This window comes from Nicrophorus vespilloides, unplaced genomic scaffold, assembly GCF_001412225.1.
Source record: "Nicrophorus vespilloides isolate i.1.1-1 unplaced genomic scaffold, Nicve_v1.0, whole genome shotgun sequence".
In the NCBI taxonomy this organism is placed as follows: Eukaryota; Metazoa; Arthropoda; class Insecta; order Coleoptera; family Silphidae; genus Nicrophorus; species Nicrophorus vespilloides.
This window is the reverse complement of record NW_017096945.1, coordinates 1-20621: the sequence shown is the minus strand read 5'-3', so window position 1 is coordinate 20621 and position 20621 is coordinate 1. Positions and strand designations below refer to the sequence as shown.

The 20621-nt window shown below is 42.2% G+C and overlaps 6 protein-coding genes across 24 annotated transcripts; 3 read left to right on the top strand and 3 right to left on the bottom strand.

The window, feature by feature from the left end:
* Positions 1 to 2109: 2109 nt before the first annotated feature.
* On the top strand, positions 2110 to 4022 carry LOC108558554 (tubulin alpha-1 chain). The gene is made up of 2 exons (XM_017915515.1): positions 2110 to 2220; positions 2586 to 4022. The coding sequence occupies exons 1-2, from the start codon at positions 2218 to 2220 to the stop codon at positions 3933 to 3935; spliced, it is 1353 nt and encodes a 450-aa protein (XP_017771004.1). The 5' UTR covers positions 2110 to 2217; the 3' UTR covers positions 3936 to 4022.
* Positions 4023 to 4681: 659 nt separating this feature from the next.
* LOC108558549 (poly(U)-binding-splicing factor half pint) lies at positions 4682 to 8798 on the top strand. Of its 18 annotated transcripts, none has more exons than XM_017915502.1 (9): positions 4682 to 4719; positions 4781 to 4840; positions 4992 to 5142; positions 6018 to 6107; positions 6163 to 6323; positions 6834 to 6892; positions 7300 to 7644; positions 7718 to 8562; positions 8624 to 8797. In XM_017915502.1, exons 2-9 carry the CDS (start codon positions 4811 to 4813, stop codon positions 8731 to 8733), a joined length of 1791 nt encoding a protein of 596 aa, XP_017770991.1. In that variant the 5' UTR covers positions 4682 to 4719; positions 4781 to 4810; the 3' UTR covers positions 8734 to 8797. The 18 variants fall into 18 exon arrangements, with proteins under 18 accessions (XP_017770991.1, XP_017770985.1, XP_017770983.1 ...); XM_017915496.1 differs by having other exon boundaries at positions 4687 to 4705; XM_017915494.1 differs by lacking the exon at positions 6834 to 6892 and adding an exon at positions 6595 to 6641 and having other exon boundaries at positions 4705 to 4723; positions 8624 to 8798.
* A 2-nt stretch (positions 8799 to 8800) lies between these two features.
* Positions 8801 to 10146, bottom strand: LOC108558552 (putative gustatory receptor 28b). The gene is made up of 2 exons (XM_017915513.1): positions 9168 to 10146; positions 8801 to 9099 (listed from the first exon to the last, which is right to left on the bottom strand). Exons 1-2 carry the CDS (start codon positions 10062 to 10064, stop codon positions 8854 to 8856), a joined length of 1143 nt encoding a protein of 380 aa, XP_017771002.1. The 5' UTR covers positions 10065 to 10146; the 3' UTR covers positions 8801 to 8853.
* On the bottom strand, positions 10088 to 12929 carry LOC108558553. The gene is given in 3 exon segments (XM_017915514.1): positions 10088 to 11635; positions 11693 to 11731; positions 11789 to 12929. Coding segments are annotated over 3 exon segments (2355 nt in total). The 5' UTR covers positions 12641 to 12929; the 3' UTR covers positions 10088 to 10171.
* A 425-nt stretch (positions 12930 to 13354) lies between these two features.
* On the bottom strand, positions 13355 to 16862 carry LOC108558547 (dipeptidyl peptidase 9). Its single transcript, XM_017915490.1, has 6 exons — positions 16675 to 16862; positions 15719 to 16188; positions 14544 to 15653; positions 14087 to 14463; positions 13677 to 14024; positions 13355 to 13616 (listed from the first exon to the last, which is right to left on the bottom strand). The coding sequence occupies exons 1-6, from the start codon at positions 16733 to 16735 to the stop codon at positions 13412 to 13414; spliced, it is 2571 nt and encodes an 856-aa protein (XP_017770979.1). The 5' UTR covers positions 16736 to 16862; the 3' UTR covers positions 13355 to 13411.
* A 133-nt stretch (positions 16863 to 16995) lies between these two features.
* Positions 16996 to 19414, top strand: LOC108558548 (protein RMD5 homolog A). Of its 2 annotated transcripts, XM_017915492.1 has the most exons (6): positions 17308 to 17443; positions 18051 to 18334; positions 18386 to 18659; positions 18725 to 18996; positions 19057 to 19211; positions 19262 to 19325. In XM_017915492.1, exons 1-6 carry the CDS (start codon positions 17308 to 17310, stop codon positions 19323 to 19325), a joined length of 1185 nt encoding a protein of 394 aa, XP_017770981.1. The 2 variants fall into 2 exon arrangements, with proteins under 2 accessions (XP_017770980.1, XP_017770981.1); XM_017915491.1 differs by having other exon boundaries at positions 16996 to 17443; positions 18725 to 19211; positions 19262 to 19414.
* The last annotated feature ends 1207 nt before the right edge of the window (positions 19415 to 20621 follow it).

Sequence of the window (20621 nt, the reverse complement as noted above, 5' to 3'; positions counted from 1 at the left end):
TCAATGAAATGTAAAAACACTACTTTTTCGAGCAGTAATATGTCACAGTAATATGTCGATACTTGTTAGATTCCCCAAACATTCAGCTTTCATATGCATTTCCCGATTTTTGCTGGTATAGTAAAACATATTATAAAATATACATAATATGTGTACACAAGTTTTAAAAATGATGTATCAGGCGCCCAATCCGGGACTTCTCTTCTCATCGTCACTCGTTATGCGAGTCATTTCTCTTACAATTCATTTTGTTAAGCGAAATGCTCGTTATGCGAGGTTCCACTGTGAATCCGTTATTTTAATTATATTGTTTGCTAATTGGGTTGCCTAGGACACAAATGGAAACCATACAAACATATCATTCCCATTGATCCGTTTCCAAGCTGAGTCACCCAGATCCCAAAAGGGCGTTGATAATCGATAAGGGCGAAGCCGCGTTGGGGCGGAAATGCAGTAAAAGCAGATGTTCAATAGCCGAAATAAAAAAAAATAATTGTTAGGTGTAGTTGATTGGCACGGCAGACTTGATTCTCACGTACATCCTGTCTGTATATGATTACACGTTTCACTGCCGAAACTAAAAAGGTCTCAATTTTCATAGTGCAGTCATTAATTAATAAGAACCTAAGAATATTTTAGATATTAACTCATAATTATTCAAGAAAGAAAATATTTCTTGGTTTTAGTAATTTACATTTTACTAACTTGTTTTACAACAGTTATTGAAGCTATTGAAAGTTTTCTTTTCTTATAGGAATGACTACAGTTGTGTCAAAAGTTTATCGATGTTTTCTGAATAATACGTTTTTCGTTTTTTTTTTAATATTTTGATGGCTTAAACTTAATGTTATGACTTAAACTCTAATTCTATAATAATAATAATGGTTATAATGTATGAAAACTAAACATTATTTTGTCGTATTTCTTGTTGGATTATGGAAAGATTTTTCTCTTGTGTGGTTAAAATCAATACGTTGTAGTTTCTATACAGCGAGTGACCTAAAAATGGTTACTTTGAACATCTTTCGCTGTTGAATGACTTTTTAGGAATAATACAGCAAGATTTGGGCTATTAAGATGTTTTTTCTTAATTCAGTTGAATGATTATCTAATTAAGTTGAGAGAAAACGTTTGATTTAGGCCAATTGAAACGATTAATTGAAGCAGTTTGTGTGAACATTCTGGTGCACACTACGATCATATTATAATAACGTGGGCAACGGAACGATAATTTCCATAACGAATAAGAATGACATAAGCAGGCGGCGTACGATGTAGTGTGAGAGAGCCAAATAAGGCGATGAGATCATTGCGTAGCCTTTAAAAAAATCAATATCGCCGTCTGGTGACTCAAAACCTCCGCAGAAGCCATAAGGAAGGAATTCAACTAAAAATGGATGAAAATAACAGGAGGAGAAGACTATTTTCGAAGCATGCACATTTTCCTTTTGGGAAACGAAAATAGCTTTCCAAGAGTAACGACCTCCTCAACGGATCCACAGAATCGAGTTCATCCAAAGAAATCCGCGGAGCGTGAAACGGTGTGTCTGTCTGCCTTTCCGTTCCGAAGAACCCGTTACAAGAACGATGGCCTCAAATGTTTAATGCATCTGCCTTAATTTAACCATTTTCCAGCCAATCCCTTAATATTAGAACCATTACCCAAAAGGCCCTCGATTTATTTCTAGAGAAAAGCAACATTTCTTGTAATAATAAGTAACGTTAAATGGAAATACGCAATTTGCTATTGAAAAAAAGAAACGGTTGGCTTTGGAAAACAAAAATTTGAAGAACGGAACCGCCGAAAAATCGTTATTTTCACCGCGACGTTGTCAGATCAATTGGCACTAACAAGCACTACGAATTGCGTTGTTATCGAAGTTCGCGATAACTAGAAATGATGTGGAAATGCCGAAATAGATGAGATATGTTGTTTGTCGCCTGTTTTGTCTAATTTAGGTGTTGTTTTTGAATGATTTTTCGAAGGCGTCGCGGCGTGGGTGCATTTGGCAACATCCATGACGCATTGGCCGTTGGCGGTGCACCAATGGGAGGCCGAGGCGTTGGCCGTGACGTAGCAACGTGCATAAATAGCCGGCGCTCGCTCTTGTTCATCACAGTTTCTCCAGTTTGGGCAGCCACATTACGAGCTCGTGCTGAACGTTCGAAACTTCATTCTTCTAATCCAGTTTTAGAAAAACCAAAACCTTCAACAAAATGGTAAGAAATTGTTTATAATTTTTTTTTCCAATATCGGTTTATTTTTGTCGTGAATTAATGATATCTCTGGGAGTAATTTTAATTTCGCATAGACGCCGGCCGGTTTTCGAAGCCACGCCGAATGGAGACGCCATCTTGGCATTTTCTAGGCGTCGGCTTTCTAATTTGATTCTGGACTTTTAGTTCTAATTAGATTAATAATAGTCATTTATTTATCAAATCTAATGCGATTAAAGATAATTCTTTTTCCGGTTCTCATTAATTTCATTTTAGAATTTTCTATGAAAATCGATTTCAACGAATGCGCATTGCAAATTGCGTTTCAATTTGATGAATCATGAAATTAAATTTATGTATTTTTACAGCGTGAATGTATCTCAGTCCATGTTGGCCAAGCCGGTGTCCAAATCGGTAACGCCTGTTGGGAGTTGTACTGCTTGGAGCATGGAATCCAACCTGATGGCCAGATGCCATCTGACAAGACCGTCGGAGGTGGAGATGATTCCTTCAACACCTTCTTCAGCGAGACCGGCGCTGGCAAGCACGTGCCAAGGGCTGTCTTCGTCGACTTGGAACCAACCGTAGTCGATGAGGTCCGTACCGGCACATACCGTCAGTTGTTCCACCCCGAGCAATTGATCACCGGCAAGGAAGACGCCGCCAACAACTACGCCAGAGGTCACTACACCATCGGCAAGGAAATCGTCGACTTGGTTTTGGACAGGATCCGTAAATTGGCTGACCAATGTACCGGACTCCAAGGATTCCTCATCTTCCACTCCTTCGGTGGTGGTACCGGTTCCGGTTTCACCTCCTTGTTGATGGAAAGGCTCTCCGTAGATTACGGAAAGAAGTCCAAGTTGGAATTCGCCATCTACCCAGCTCCTCAAGTCTCCACCGCCGTCGTCGAACCATACAACTCCATCTTGACCACCCACACCACCCTCGAACATTCCGACTGCGCTTTCATGGTCGACAATGAAGCAATATATGATATCTGTCGCCGTAATTTGGACATCGAACGCCCGACTTACACCAACTTGAATCGTCTGATTGGTCAAATTGTCTCCTCGATCACCGCTTCCCTGCGTTTCGATGGTGCCCTCAACGTCGATCTCACCGAGTTCCAAACTAACTTGGTGCCATACCCACGTATCCATTTCCCTCTGGTCACCTACGCTCCAGTCATCTCCGCCGAGAAGGCTTACCATGAACAGCTCTCCGTTGCCGAGATCACCAACGCTTGCTTCGAGCCAGCCAACCAGATGGTGAAATGCGACCCACGTCACGGAAAGTACATGGCCTGTTGCATGTTGTACCGTGGTGATGTCGTCCCCAAGGACGTCAACGCTGCGATCGCTACCATCAAGACCAAGCGTACCATCCAATTCGTCGACTGGTGTCCAACTGGTTTCAAGGTCGGCATCAACTACCAACCACCAACTGTCGTCCCAGGTGGCGATTTGGCCAAGGTACAACGTGCCGTCTGCATGTTGTCCAACACCACCGCCATCGCTGAGGCCTGGGCCCGTTTGGACCACAAGTTCGACTTGATGTACGCCAAGCGCGCCTTCGTCCATTGGTACGTCGGTGAAGGTATGGAAGAAGGTGAATTCTCTGAGGCTCGTGAGGATCTTGCTGCTTTGGAGAAGGATTACGAAGAAGTTGGCATGGACTCCGGCGAAGGCGAAGGAGAAGGTGGCGAAGAATATTAAACGAATGGAAACAGTCATTTGTATTGATGTTTTTTTCATAATGGTTTTTGAATAAAAATTGTTTTGACTGCTCTCTGACTGCATAAATACTTGTATTACTTTCTATCCTATAAAATATACACCTACACTATATTAATTCAAACTCATTTTGAATTTAATATTAAAATTATGAATTCTATTGCTATGAACTCATTAGATTCTCATTGAATATTTGCGAAAGTTTTGAAGAAAGTATAATTTCTTTGCTAAAAATAGAACAAGTTGAAATTTTAGTAATTATACTTAGGCTATTGACCGAAACCTTAAGATATAAATAGTTTTATTAGATTTTGTGTCCGTTTTAGTCCCTTTTATTTACATCATTTAGTAACAAATAACTAAATAATGTCATTGATACTAAAGTATTTACAAACATTGTAAGTTTAGAAGGATGCAATATCAAGAATACTGCAAAAGGTATCTTCTAGGTAACGATGACATAAATACATTTGTTAATGACATTGACATAGAAACAGATTAAAACTTTCTCTTGTGTTTCAATAGTTTTGAAATAAATTGTTGCATTTATAATTAATTTAATATTAAAATAAGTACATTAGTTTTAATTATTAATTTATGTAATTTATAAACATTGTTGTATTTATAGTCACAGAACGTAAATATAAACTTTACGTTGTAGTGACTTTCCGGCTTGATACGTTGGCAATACTGAAAGACGCGCAGATTTTTTCGTCCGCACCAACTTCATGCCATTCATCGATCTGCCATTGGTGTGGTCCTCTTCGCAAGTATCAAAAGCCACTTTGTGTTCATTTTATGTAAAGGAATATCATTTTTGTTCAAAGAGAATTACGAAAGGAGAAAGGCAACGTGCGATGCTCAGTGTAAACGGTGGCACGAATTCCGTAAGTTCCCTTTAAATTTCTCATTTGCCACTAACAAAGGTCCTCGTTTTTGCAAAATTTAAATTAACGGAGTGGAGTGAAACAAACAAAAAAAAACAGAAGAAACGAAAGCGTCGACTTTGTTGTTTACATACTACTTTTTTTTTTGTAGGATCAAGAGCAAAGCATGGATTCCGAGCCTCCAGCTCCAGGTACCGAAGAGGTTGCGGACGACGCCTCCTCCTCGGACGTCCCGCAAACCTCAACGACCACGGTCACTGCTAGTACGACGACGACGACGATTTTGAAACCCGCGAAACAAGGTGAGTCCTACAGCTGAACTTGTAACCCTTACGCCTACTTAATTGAATTCGTCATGAAGCAGTCAAAATCAATGAATACAAATGCAATTGAGAATGGAAAAGGTTAAACTAATGTGAGTTGTTTTTCGGTCTGCTTGAGATGTTGCAGAGTGTTGAGAACCTCTGGTTGCGCGCTTGCTGGTTCGTTTCCGGATTCCAGATCACACACAATCATAATAACCGTAATCGTTGTTGTTGTTACCCACCGCACGGTTACATGGTAGGAATCTAGAAATCTCAGAGAGACATGTCTATGAAATACATATATTTACTATAAAACCGTTTCAATGAATATGACAAGACCGGGCTATATGTGTGTCTTTACTATTACTTTTTTTTTGTTTGTTTGAATTTATGGCTCGTTTTTATTTTCTTTGTGTTTCCAGATTAAAAAATGCGTTTGCAGCGCCCCAAACATCTACGATCCCAGTTCTCAAGTTCGCAGATTTATTATGCACATATTTATATATACTGTGTGTGTTTCTTTATATTACATATCCGTTTTGTTTTATGATTTCAGGTTGATTGTTTCTCTAGTAGGGCAAATTAGCTGCATAAAAACAATATTTATCACAAAAAAAACATGAAAAGAAAGATTTCACTCTTAAATACTGAAACATGCAAACAATCAAAATTCAAATATTTTTGGGGGGATGTTGTTTGGTGGTTTTTTTTAAATTCCGAGCAGTCGACTTCTTTAACACTAAAAAAAAAATAATTAAATAATGATATTAATTACTTTTGTTTTTCCCTGTTATTGAAGGGAGCAGGAAAAGTAATTTTTAGTGAACCTATAGAATCGAAGTGTCTTCATATCTGTTCTTTTTTTGTTGTAGATGTTTCGAACGGCGTATCATACATTTATGATATAATGCAAACTGGAGAGGTTATTCCAGGTAAAGGTATTTCGAGTGTGAACTGCTCTCGTAATTAATCTGAATATGCTTTAATTTTTGTTCTAATTGAAAGTTCACGTTTTAGGACCTGGAGCCAGGAGCAATACAATTGCTGGCATCCTGGGCGGTTCTTTGCCCAAACTAACAACCGATCAAATGGAGGCAGTGAACAAAGCGAAAAAATACGCGATGGAGCAGAGCATAAAGATGGTGCTCATGAAGCAAACGTTGGCACACCAGCAGCAGGTTATTATTTATCATTTATTTCTTTTCGTTTCGAGCTTCTTTCATTTCAGTTCTTGCTTTCACATTTGTTGTTTTCATTTGTCCGATCGATTTATGTGTCAGGCTTCTATGATTTCATAATTACTTTATTTTTTTTGTTTCGTTGAAAATATTGTTGCTACAAAAAGAGAAGAGAGAAAAGCACTGAACGATTTTTTTTTATTTTTGTTACTACCATGTATACGAAAAGAAAAACATATCTATGCTATTATCTAATGTGTCAAATTCGCAGAAAAATAAGACGTTCCAACGGCATCAGGTGCTGGTGTTGATGTGCAGGTTAGTGGGTTGGTGGTGGTGGGTGGTGTTGCCCCGCCCAGGGGGCGAGAGCTCGCCCCCCGTGTCGAGCGTTAAACGTCAACATTATAGAAAGAAAAAAAAAATGCAAACAGAAAGAACGAAACAAAATCATTAGAGAAAAAAAGAGAAACACAGTATAGTTGTCATTTGTCTCCTCTGTTGTTGTTACAGCAAATGGCTAGTCAGAGGACGCAGGTTCAACGGCAGCAGGCTCTCGCCCTCATGTGCAGGTTAGCACCAACCATTACTTACTTAAAAAACATACAAAAATCTATCTATATATTTCTATATATACCATGTCTCTAAAAACAAAGTTATTAGTGATTAAGTGATGATATAATTAGATAATATGATTGAAGTTGTCGAGTTGAGGCGGAATCCTCCTCCTCCTCCGACTGATGAATCGTCTTTAGCTGATAAGATCTGATTAATCCTAATAATAAAACTGTTTTAACTAATCGTCATCACCTCGCCTAAACCGCTCCCTCTACCCTCTCCTCTCCCATCATTTCTCTCTCTCCAAATGCACCCAAGACAACTATCCGTTCGTATCATAATAATAATATTACTGAACCATACTATTCGTCACGTTATTCTGGAACGCATAAAAATGTTAGGTTGTTGAAACGATGTTTAGGGTGTACGTTGGGAGCATCAGTTTTGAATTGAAGGAGGACACGATCAGGCAATCATTCTTGCCTTTTGGACCGATCAAGTCTATCAACATGTCCTGGGATCCGGTTACGCAGAAGCACAAGGGTTTCGCATTCGTCGAGTACGAAATCCCGGAGGCGGCTCAACTGGCGTTGGAACAGATGAACGGTGTCATGATTGGCGGAAGGAACATCAAGGTGGTCGGCAGACCAAGTAACATGCCGCAAGCCCAAACAGTCATCGATGAAATACAGGAGGAGGCAAAGAACTACAATCGGATTTACGTCGCATCTATACACCCAGATCTGACGGAGGAGGATATCAAGAGGTAACTAATAACTAAAAGCAGCACGCATGCATAATGATAACTCTTAGGATGTTACTAATTCATTCCGTTGCAGCGTATTCGAGGCGTTCGGACCTATCATTTACTGTAAATTGGCGCAGGGGAGCTCCGCTCACAAACATAAAGGCTACGGTTTTATCGAGTACGAAACAACTCAAGCCGCAAATGAAGCGATAGCCAGTATGAATCTATTTGATTTGGGAGGGCAATTCCTGCGCGTTGGTAGGGCTATTACGCCTCCTAATGCTCTAATGGGCCCTTCATCAGGTTCCAGTATTATGCCGACTGCAGCAGCTGTGGCCGCAGCCGCTGCCACAGCTAAAATTCAAGCTATGGATGCGGTGGCGAGCAACGCCGTCGCCTTGGGACTTACCAAACTACCCAACAATCCTCCGATAACTACACCCAGTATGCCTTATATACCTCCACCGGGCGTTGCCATACCGCAGCTCACGAAACCCGTCGCCTCGCAGCCTGTCATCCCGCCACCTACCGTAATCACACCCACAGCAATATCCATGGTGAATTCGAGTTCACAGCAAGAAGCAATAAAAAGAGCGCAAGAGGCGCAACTGAAACAACAGGAGGAATTACAAAAAAAACTATTAGATCAGAACGAGCCGCAGACTTTGCAGCAGCAGGAGAACATGTCGATAAAGGGTCAAAACGCGCGTCATCTGGTTATGCAGAAACTCATGAGGAAAGTGGATTCCAGAGTGGTGATACTGAGGAACATGGTGGGGCCAGATGATGTCGATGAATCGCTTCAGGAAGAAATACAAGAGGAGTGCAGTAAATTCGGTGGCGTAGAACGCGTTATTATTTACAACGAGAAGCAATCAGAAGATGACGACGACAATGTGGTTGTGAAAATATTTGTTGAATTTGCGCAAACGAGAGGTAACGAATGAAATCTAATTGCGATGTTGTTGTTGTTTCTAATCGATCGTTTGATTTTCAGAAGCGGAAAGTGCGAGGGACGCTCTCAACGGAAGGTACTTCGCAGGAAGGAAAGTCCGAGCCTCGCTTTACGATCAGACGCTCTTCGATCACAGCGATTTCTCCGGTTAAGTTCTCTAATACCTAATACTTAATTTAATTGATTTTTTTTTACTGTAAACAAATTGTAAATATTTAATTTTATTTTCTATGAGAAGAAAATGTATTTTTGGTTTTAATAAAAAAAACTTATCAAGCGTTCTCATAGTAGCGGTTTATGGACTCGCCCGAATTCGTCGAGAACTGAATGAGGATGATGATGTAGGTGGTCAGACCGCCGATTATCGAGAACAGCAGGCTGTAATCGACGGAAAAGAAGCCGGCCGCTGTGAACTGCAGGTCTTCATTCAGGATCTGCATCGAGAACATCTGTATCTGATCCTTCACCTTTATTTCCTCAAAGTCCAGTGCGTGCAATAGTAAGCCTGTCCTGTTGCACTGAAATGTAAATTGTATTTTATTACACAGTATGTATTGATCGTCGTTTCTACATGTATTCTACTTACTTCTCTGACGACCGATTGGCCGCAATAGCAGAGATAATATGTGTTGACCAAATAAGTGGCAATACCCAAGAGCGTTTGCGGGACGACAATCAGCACCAGGTTTCTGTTGAGGTACTGAAACGCAACGCAGATGATGTAACAGCCGATCATGATGGTGATGAAGTTGACGCTGAAAGTTAGGAGGAGCGTGAAACCGAAACATCTGGAGATGCCCTTGGCCAGGTGCGTCAGTTCCAAATGTATCGGACAAACGAGACGAAGTACATCCAGCTTCTTCGAATCACCGACGTTGTCGCCCTTCAATTCTTCAACTTGAGCATTGAGAATCTTGAAACGTTCTTTGAGGATGTTAATGAATATGCCGATGTTTTCGACGACGCCGAAGCTAATGATTATCGGTACGTAAAACAGGGCCATGAAGAAGATCGTCTCTTTGCTACCGAATCTCATGTTTCTGTCTGTGTATAGTTGCAAGGAAATGATGACGATGATGGCTCCGACGTGAAACAAGATCCTCCTCAGCACGTACTTCTTCAGATCAGCGTAGAACAACCAAATGCCCAACTTGTGGAGTCTCTTGTCGACGACGCTCAATGCGGCCATCAGTTCGAGGTGTAAATCTTGATAGTAAATGGCCGAACCCCAGATGGTAATGATCTGGAAATAACCGAAGACGTACTCGAGGAGGAACGTTTGCGGGATCAGCGACGGAGAGGTCAGGGCGAAGAAATAGGCAGAAACGGAGGCCGCTACAAAGTAAAAGCAGATAACGGTGAGAATGACGTATTTGCGCCAACGCGATTTGCCGTAGCCCTTTGAGTCCACCTTGAAGGTGGTTATACCCAAGCACACTGAAATGATGTGCAACGGTATCAGCGCTTTCATCATCGAACCCATCTCGCCAACTGACTGACCTGAACTAATTGAAATGGGAGAAGGAAGACTTCCCCAGATCGATCGCGTTTATAGAAATTAGACTAAAGAGCCATTAAGTGAATTAATGTTTATTGATGGCAACGCGTGAATAACCTAATGAGGCTGTCATCGGTTTTCAATAGATCGACAATGGAATGGATGCGATGCACGGTGAAGTCGTGTCCCGTCTCGTTGTGCTCGTTTCCATGGGCGTTGCCAATGATGCGAGCGTGGAATTGGGAATTCGTCGAGGCTATGGAGACGTCGTCCTGGATTTGAGACTCTTTCGGCGGCGGTTTGCAAGGCTCAAATAACTTTCTGACCTTGTTCGAGGATCGCATCCCGCTAGGCGACGACGGTGAGTACACTTCAGCCACGTGCGAGAAATCGATATTCTGCCTATCGTTATCTCCTCTGACCAAAGGCATATTGATTAACATGAACGAGCTGGACGTCTCCTTCGGTCGCACCAAGTCCTTGACTTTAACCTCATCGTAGTTGACGTTTGCCCTGAGTAATTCTAATGAGTCTCTATGAATGTACATCCTGGATAGTAAACTCTGCCGTTGCGAATGCTGATCTTTCATCTTAGGCGGCTTTCGATGCTCCGGCACCGGCTTGCAAAGCAATCTGCTTTCCTCCTCCAATTTATTCTTCTGCCGCTTCATTTCGCGCAGCTGAATCGTCTCCGCCGATAACGTTTTAAAACTACTATCATCGTTCACCGAACATCTAATCTTCCTGATCTCGCTCAAATTCAGAGTGTCGTGGCTGCAGTTCATATGCACAGTCTCCATATTCGTGTTCTCCTTATCAGATTTCTCCACGTTTTTAACGACCGTTAGCGAGTCGGGAACGGCGAGCAGAGCGCATCCGGATGGAGTACAAACGTAAACGGCATCGGTCGTCGTCCTGTTTACAGACTTCTGCATCTCCAACGAATCCTGCGTCGCCAGAATACCAACGTTCTCGCTTTCCGTTTCCGCGCTCACCTTCGTGAAGTGAACGTTGGACAAATTGGATCTTAGATTCGGTACGATGGAGACGCTGCTGTCGTCCTTGAAACACGCCGACCCTATGCCCAACTGAAGCGACACCTCGTCCGTATCTTTAAGAATGTTGATCAGATTCTCCACCTCCTTGTTCCAAATCATGCTCGATTTTCTGATCGGAATTCCGGCCGCGACGCGATTCCTGAAGTCCTCCCTCACGTACAACCTATCGTTAAAGGTGATCGCCAGCAGCTCATCGTTGGATGCATTCGAGTCGCGCGGCGTTGGAAGTTCGTTCAAACAATCGTGATATTTGTCGATGATTTTCTTCTTCGGCGTGTTTTTCAGCAAACTGAACGGACCTGAAGTTGTCCTCCAGGGCATCAACTGCCGCACCGGACGCCCCTCTTTATCCGTAGCCGCAACAGCTTGCACCAATTCGAACGTCATCATCTTCTGGATGCTCAGCAGGAATTCGGCTTGCGTCGGATTTGCTCTGAGCGCGAAATTTATGAACTTCTGGAACTGTTCCAGAACACCGAGCATGCACTGCTCACGAATCTACAAAAATAAAGTTAATTAATAATAATCACAGTAAAAAATTAAGATGAATCTCACTCGAATTTTCTTCTCCTTTTCCTCCTTTTGTTGCTTGAGCTGTTAAAAAGAAAGCAATGAATGTTACGTAAGAAATGTTTTCCAATATCCGTTCACCTTATCCATTTCGCGATTGAGGAAATTCTGATTCTGCTCAAGTAAATCCACCTTCTTCTCGAACGTGTCCAGAAGATCCTTCTGTTCCAAATAGCATTTGCGTCTTTCTGCGCAGAGGACGTACATCAGATTGGCGATGTTGTTACATTGCAGGTTGTGCTTCAGCCGTTTCAAAAGTTCTTCAAAGACTGCCGCATCTTTTTCCGCTTCCGCCAAGAACATCTCCCTTTGGGCCCTGAAAATATTAAACAACGATAAGCAAACAGTCGCGTCTTGCAACTTGCTGTAAGTTTACTCTAATTTAGCGTTGAAGACTTCGGTCATTTCGCGTTCCTGCTTTTCCAATTCCTCCAAGAATTTCGTTGTCAACGTAATGACAGTTTCCTCGACGGCCTGCTCTATCTTCTGCGTCCACAGAATTTCTTGTTCTCTCAAAATACGCTCCGTCTCTTCGGCCAACATCTCTTCGTAAGTTTCCCTCAGTCTCGCCTCCACTTTGGCCAACAACTCTTGGACGAGCACTTCGAATTCATCGTTCAGCTGCATCAGTTTCAATCGGAAGAGTTCCTGTTCCCTTGCGACGGCCTCCGCTACAGCCTTTTCGGTCTCTCTGGCGGCGAGGAACCTCAGCGTCTTCTCCTGGTCGTTCAAAGCCTTCTTCAGCACTTCCTCTCGGATACGCTCCAGTTTCAGTTCCACCTCGTAACCAATCTCCAGGATGCCTTCGTGCGTCAACGCCTTGATGTGCTTGTTTGTCAACGGCGGCTTCAGCACGAGTTTATTGATGAGGAGGTCGCTCGGTGAAGACCAAAGGTTATCGCCAGGACCTTGCAGTTTGTTGGCGATGGCCATGTCCTCTTTGAGCGAATCCGGGCAAGCGGCGAAGAAGACATTGCTTAGATTATTGCCTAAACTTTGCCTGACTTCGCCGAGATTCGGCACCTGCAGATTGGACAACTTCTCCTTGCGCGTGTGATAACTCTCGCTGAAATCTAAGGCAACACAACATCATATAATAGTTACGCACAAACCCAATTAAACGTAAATAATACCCATATTATACAATAATTTAAGATATACTCGAAATTTATGCAACGCAGTTAATTTTGACGTTTACAATTTTGACGATATCATTATTTACCTACCGTGCAATCATTACATTTTCCGTTTGATCAAAAATTTTCGAACTTCATTCAAGTTGAGAAAATTGTATTTTATGAAGGAGAATAGAAACGAATCGAGAAAACAATAAAAACAATCAGTTTTATTTCATAAGAAAAAAAAAATCAATATAAATAACTAACACTAATTTCATATTTTACACGAGAGTTAAAGTGTTTGGAGAGGAGAAAAAAAAAATATATATAGAATCGGCTTTGTTCTTCAATAATAAATTTGTTTTCGTTTAAGACGTACAATCAATCAATCAATCGGGCGCGGTTGTTGTGATTATTTCCTTTTGTTTCTTGTCGAGGAGGGACAGTAATTAAAAGCAACTATATTTACACGAAAAGTTATTAATACTTAATACTTCTTTTCCCTTTAAAAATTTCTTCTGTATATATGTTTTATGTGTGTGTATGTGTTTGTCTTCTTTTCTTGCATCTTGCATTTATTATTCGCTTAAAGATGATTCTGGAGGAAGGACAGCAGCGTGGTTTCGTAATGTTTGCTGGCATCCAAATGGCGCAACGAATGCCTCTCGTTCGGGTAGATCTGCAATTGGTACGGTTTCCCCGCTTTGATCATGCAGCTGACCAGTTGACTGGTGTGATAAAAATGCACGTTCTCATCGATCAGACCGTGTATAATTAAAAGGCGATTCTCCCTGCAGAAAACAATATATATATAAATGTAATTGTTGATATTGACGGTGAATGCAACTCACTCTTCGGGAAATTTGTTGATGTAATTGAGCACCGATCCCTCGTTGTAGCCTTGAGGGTTGTGATCGGGTAGGTCCATGTAGCGTTCGGTGTAACCGGTGTCGTACAGCATCCAGTTGGTTACAGGAGCACCAGCTATGGCAACTTTGAACACGTCCGGATGCTGCACCAAACCCATCAGACTTAAGTATCCACCGTACGACCATCCGTGGATGGCCACCCTTTCAGTGTCTATGTAGCCCAACTTATCCGATAGCCACTTCAGCACCTCCACTTGATCACTCAACTCCACCGTTCCCATTTTCCCCCTCAGATACGACTCGAACTCCAAACCCCTGTGCCGCGAACCTCTGCAAAAAATATCAATTATTTTGTTGTGCTCGAAGAAGAAATGCAGCAAAAAAATGTGAACCTTGAATCGATTGCGATAACGCAGTAACCTCGGGCGGCCAGCATGTGTAACCGCAATTGCCGCATCCCCTTAAACGTATTTGAAACCAATTGCACTTCGGGACCCCCGTAAACGTTCAGTACTGTGGGGTACTTCTTTCCCGGCGTGAAGTTGTGTGGCTTGAACACCATGGCGTACAGACTATGGCCTGAAGAGATCGAATGCGTGTACAGTTTCGGACAGTAGTTCCTATTTACAAACGAAGAAGATTCCTGCAGGTAACCCAACGGCGTAAGTTCCACCCCGTCGGCTGTCCAATCGGTGTGCGTTATCCGGAACACCTGACACGCAGGGATCTTCTCGATGTTGCTGTAGACGGCGATCATCATCGTGCATTCCTTTAATGATGGTAAATAAATAAATGAGAAATTGCATTAGTGAAAAGCGCTGATACTCTTGATATGTTGCAGGTTCTCACCTTATTGAAGTCGACGACGTACGAGAATCCTGGCATCGTGAGCAGCCGTACTTCGCCTGGCCGCCGCATCGATACGACGTAAAGGTGTTTCTCGAGGACGGATTCCCTCAGACCGATGAAGTAGACGAGCTGCCGTTCGTTGTCCACCCAGATGCCCTTCTCCTGCACCTCCCATTCGCCGCTCGTGAGCGCGATCTTCTGCAAGATCTTCGGTTGCAACGAGACGTAATCCATTGGTTCGGTGAGGCCGTTCGTGCAGGGCATGATCTGCGCAGATATCAGATACAGATGTCTGTAGCCCGTCTCCTCGCTCGCCCATATGAACTCGATCTCGTTGTGCTGCTCTTTCGCAGGTAAGAAGTAAAGAAGATCGTGCACGTTCACCCAAACGTTCGATTCCTCCGAATAGATAACTTGAACCATTGGATTACCGATGTCGCCCGGGTTGCTGCTTCCTTCGTCGTACATAGGCAGAACCTCCGTAAAGTTGTTCAGTGACAGAAGGACGAGTTCCAGACGTTGCTGCTTCCTATCCAGAAGCTGCACCCAGATGTACTCAGAGTCCGGAGACCAACCGGCCCGCACGATGTACTCGACCCACGGGAACAGCATGTTGATGCTGAACTGCAATTCCAGCATTACAATGTCCGTGATTTGCCTAGTGTCGCTCACGCGGAATTCAATCAGTTTCAAATACGATTTTGAGTTGGGACTGCCCGCCCTAGGGAACCGAAATTCCTCGACCTCTCCGGAACCGGATTGCGAGGATGGCAGGCAAAATATTTTCACATCACCATCGTCGACCTCCTCGTAGAGGATCCTGTACACTCCGTTCTGGGCTGCGGGTTGCCACCAGTATCCTTGGTACCTGCAGAACTCCTCTTGCATCACGTAGGAGGGCACACCGGCGCAGAGGGGATCGTCGGCCAAGTTTCTTCCGCCTTTGTGGGCGTAGGTGAGTCGAACGTTGCATCCTGATACGGTATGCGACAGCCAGATGTCGTGGTTGCAGATGTAAGCCACGAGATCCGGATTGGACGGACAGATCTGTGGGTTGAGCTTCGCTCCGCACGACATCATTCGTAGCTTCGTCGGAAACAACGGGCCTGTCTAAATTGGGAACAACACATGTAACAAATGTTAAATGAAAATTTCTAAATATTAAATGCACATACTGAGTATCCATTGTCAACACATTGAAACAAGCTGCTGCTGGCAGGGAAGACAATCTTCCCTGACTCTGGATGTATTTCATATGAGTTAATTCCCCATGTGGCCAATCGTTTCCTTTCCCAAAGCAACTGTTCCTCCCTTGAGAACTTGTTCCCCGCTGCGACAGTGGGGAAATTTGATTCAAACACGCAGTGCCACTGCAGCCTGTGAGTCAGCTGCCCCTCTGTGGGCACATCAGAGTACAGCAGTGTGCTTTCACATCCATTACCAGGTGTGCTCAAGAAATATATCCTTGTCCTACCATCCTGCAGATTTCGAAATGATATATTTGTTGGTACCATTGTTGACAGCGAGGACAACTGCCTTCTCAGTTCACTGACAACCCCCTTCAGTTCGGACCAGGACAGTTTGTCACCCTCAAAGGATTCATCACAACACTCAGGCTGTTGCATCTTGCCTTCTAATTTCCTTCCTTAAATTTCAATATACAATTTTTTTTTTTTTTTTCGGGTTTCTATTCGAAAGCGAACGGGCGAAATTCGCGGTGCGATTTTATAGGGGGGACGGACAAAAAAAAAACACAACACCAAATTCACATCTTACGCCCTTAAGGTTGCTTCCCCCTCACTCTCACTGTATTTACTATGTGTGAGTGTGTGTGTGTGTGTCCGTGCGAGTGTTTGTGTGTGTGTGTTCGTACATATATATATATATATATTTACAAATGTATGTACATAATATGCGTGTATGTAAAATACGTATTTACGTACGATCGAAAAAATAAATACTTCCAAAACAGACACACACACATACACTAACTAACCTTCTTCTCTTTCTCTCAACTTTCAACTTTACTGATTCTCTCTCGCGCTCTGACAGCAAGTTGACAGATCAGCGTGAAGTTATAGCTTCGATGAGAGATCTGGGTGAACGAGGAGAGATGATGAGGAGCACTTACGTTTGAAATTCACGAGAGTTTCCATCATCACGGAAAACAAGCTAACCACGTTGAATTGCATAAGAGCCTTAGGTTTTGGAGGAGAATTGCAGCACTTTTGGTGCGACAACGTGTCGGTGCCACCTTTATCCTCTTTCTATATCCTAAAGTCCAAGAGAAATGAACGTGGAGTTACGACGACGGCGTCCGCAACAACAGAACGAAAACAAACAAAAAAAATAAATAAAGTTACAGATAGAGACAAACAACAGAAATGAAGAGAAACAACAAAAATAGAAAGGAGATAATAATAATGTTGTTTTCTTTGTTGTTGTTATTGCTGTTGTGCGATGCGTATCCGGATTGAAGTTGGCAGCAGATCAAAGGGATCCAAGTTCTGCGCTTTGTTCAGCTTTGTTGTTTGTCGGTTGGTTTTTCGGACCTGGACTGGCTGTCATTGGAAGTTGGAGAAAGTTTCGTAGGTTGTACTGGTCTCTCTTCCTCCAACAGTTAGTTCTTTGCTTGGTTGTACTTCAGTCGTCTCCCGTCGAGCAGTGTGTAATTATTTGCTTGTTTAATAATATCCTCGTTCGTCCACGCGGTTTAAAAATACCACTCGCACACCGAAATCAGCAACGAGAGAAGCTCATCTCAATGGAGGGCTGTTGCGCCGTCGAACGTGAAGTTGATAAGGTCACGACCAAGTTCCAGAGCATCAACGAGCATGCAGGTCGCACTCTCCAGGATCTCGTCCTCTATATTGAAAATCTCAAAGTGGAATTAGAAAATGGTGAGCTGTCACACTCGTAACGCACTTGTAACGAACAACTTCTGCACTGGCCAGAATTGAATTCCGTTCCTTTATCTTTCTTCCTCTTTCCTTCTTTCTCTCTCACCATTTCTTCTTTCGTTCATTCCATCATATCAATCTGCATGCGACAACAATAACAACGAAAAGACATAATTGAACGGGATCACGTTGCGTTGTTATTATTCTGCCAAATCATAATATTTACTTTAGGCAATTTTGACACCTGTCAGTGTGACTTTGACTTTTCGTTTAAATAAACAAAGAACACGCGCCTTTGTCTTGTATTGTCATGGCACCGTCCAATATGCAAATAGATTTTTAAGCTTTTAGATGAGCCAATTTCTATTTCAATTAGTCATTGTCACTTGATTTTTAATCAATTCTGAAATTATATAAAAAATAAATGCATTTGATTGGGGGTTGTCTTGTGCACAAAAATCTAAATATATAAATACAAGTAATCAGAATTTTATATGTCAACAATTCAAGTTCAAGTACTTTTCGTTTGTTTTGTTATTTAAATATACTGTTGTTTTCGTTTTGTTGCCATACGCATTTGCGACTTATTTTTGTCGTTTAATTTAAGCACCGGAAGACCATGAGCTTACGATCGGCCAAAAGGATTTGCTTGCTGCGGCAATGTCGAAGGTGAAGGAGACGATCTCGCGTTTGGCTACTGATCACAGGGATCTGCACGGAACGGTGTCCAAGGTGGGCAAGGCCATCGACAGGAACTTCGTGTCCGATTTCGCAGCAACCAGCCGCGAGGATGTCTTCGCCGGACAAGAAAAGCTCGAGCTGATCAACAAGGTCATCTGTCAGCATTTTTACAGGCAGGGAATGAGGGATGTTGCCGACGAGTTGGCCAAGGTAACAATAACAACTATAGTAGATGTTGTACTTATTCCAATTGCTTTTCAGGAATCCGATCTGCAGGATGTCGAGTTTCAAGAGCGTGAGCCGTTCACGGAGCTGAATCACATCCTGGACAGTTTGAAGGATCGAAATCTTGAGCCGGCGTTGGCTTGGTCTCTGGCCAACAGGGAAGCGCTGTACGGCATCGAGTCTTCGCTCGAGTTCAAGCTGCATCGACTCAGGTTCATCGAGTTGTTGAAGAAAGGTCCCAACCATCAGACTGATGCCATAACGTACGCTCGCACTCATTTCAGGCAGTTCGTGGATCGTCACGAGAAAGGTGAAATATTATCGATATCATACATTTTCTGGCTTTGCCTTGTAAAGATGATTTGTCCGTTTTAGATATACAAACGTTGATGGGAATGCTGCTCTTCGTGCCGAACGGTATAGGGACGTCACCGTACGGCGGTCTCCTGCTCGATTCAGAGATGTGGATGGACGTTTACGAGGTGTTCACGAAGGACGCATGCAGGATGTTGGGGGTCAGCGTTCACAGTCCTCTGAGCACCTGCGTTAATGCTGGATGCACCGCCATACCTGCGTTGCTCAATATAAAGCAGGTTATGATGCAAAGGCAGGTTGCTGGCATTTGGAATGGCCGCGACGAGTTGCCGGTAAGAGTGGTCACCGCAAACTATCAGTACATTGTTTTTTTACGACATCCGTGTTTGAAGATCGAGATTGATTTGGGAACAGAAGCGCGATATCATTCAATGTTCGCCTGCCCCATCCTCAGGCAGCAGTCGACAGAGACGAATCCTCCGATGCGACTGATCTGCGGCCACGTCATCTCCAAGGACGCCCTGGATAAGCTGTGCACGGGCAACAAGTAAGCGCGGTAGCATTCGTGACGGGATCAATTAACGTTTCTCTTTTTAGAATGAAGTGTCCGTACTGTCCAGTTGAACAAAGTCCGAATGACGCGAGGCTAATATACTTTTGATTCGAGATCTCCTCTGTTCTCTTTCATTATTCTATATATCTATCGTTTTACATAAGCAATAGGATGTTTCTTTTTTCGTTGGTTATTATATGGATTTTAATTTTGATTTACTTTCTATAATCATATTATTATTATATTGTTTTTTTTATGTTTATCAATCATTTCATCTTCTTTTTTAATTGTGATCTCTATTTTGTATTAAGTAAATGTTGAATAATTCGTAATATATATATAATCTATATATATATACATCTATATATACATATATTTACTAATGACGATTATATTTATAATCCATATTTTATGTGGTGTAGTAGCAAATAAATATTTATTCTCACAGATCATATAACATGATGTGATTCTTTTCAACCTAATCAAATCATTAACAAAACAGACAAAAGAAAATTGCTTCAATATTTCAATTAGTTTGCACAATTAATATATTAGATTAAGTCTACAATTTGAATCAAATCAGTTGGTAACACTTACTACGAAGGTGGTGGGAGGACGCTAATTTTGCGCGGGATTGATGCTCAGTCGACGATAGGTGTTCTTTGAGTCGGCGTGCGGTCCCGTTTTGAATGTTCAAAATTGTTGTGTAATCCATTCAAATCCAGTGAATTACATCGTGTTTTGTGAAATCCATAACCGGAGAGCACAATCCAATTGGATTTTGGCAATTGACAGTGAGTTATTAATTGATATTTAATAAATAAAAAGTTGATTAACATACAACGTTTAGAAAATGATCAATCGCGCATACGGCTTAATTAAAATTTTCATTATATCATTAAAAATCAAAGTATCGCTTATAATTAAGTGGGTTAATTAATTAGAAATTGCGTCGTTTTCAAAATGGCGAAAGGACGCGTCCCCTCCCTCAATTTTTATCTTTGTTTTGTCAAATTTCGAGCTCGGGAAGTTAGCAACAATGCATTTTTATTGCAAAAAAAAAAGACAAGTTCGGTCGAAGTTGGCACGATTGTGGCGTCCTCACGCCACAGTAGTGCGCGTCTCTCGCTTAAGATAACTTCGTCTTGATTACAAATTCGTGTAAATTCACGGATTTTCAACAATTTTCCAGTAAAATTTAGTGAAATAGAAAACCACAGATCTACTGATGACGATGAGTTGTGAGTATTTCAAATAATAAGCAATTAACACTCAATAATTGAATTCCCTAAAGATTTTTTTTGTTCGTTATATGGATGCAAGGTATTAATTATACCAGGTCATTCTGTGCGTTAATCACATCCGCAGTGATTCGTATAGAATGGCAAGACCGCCTGTGCTAAA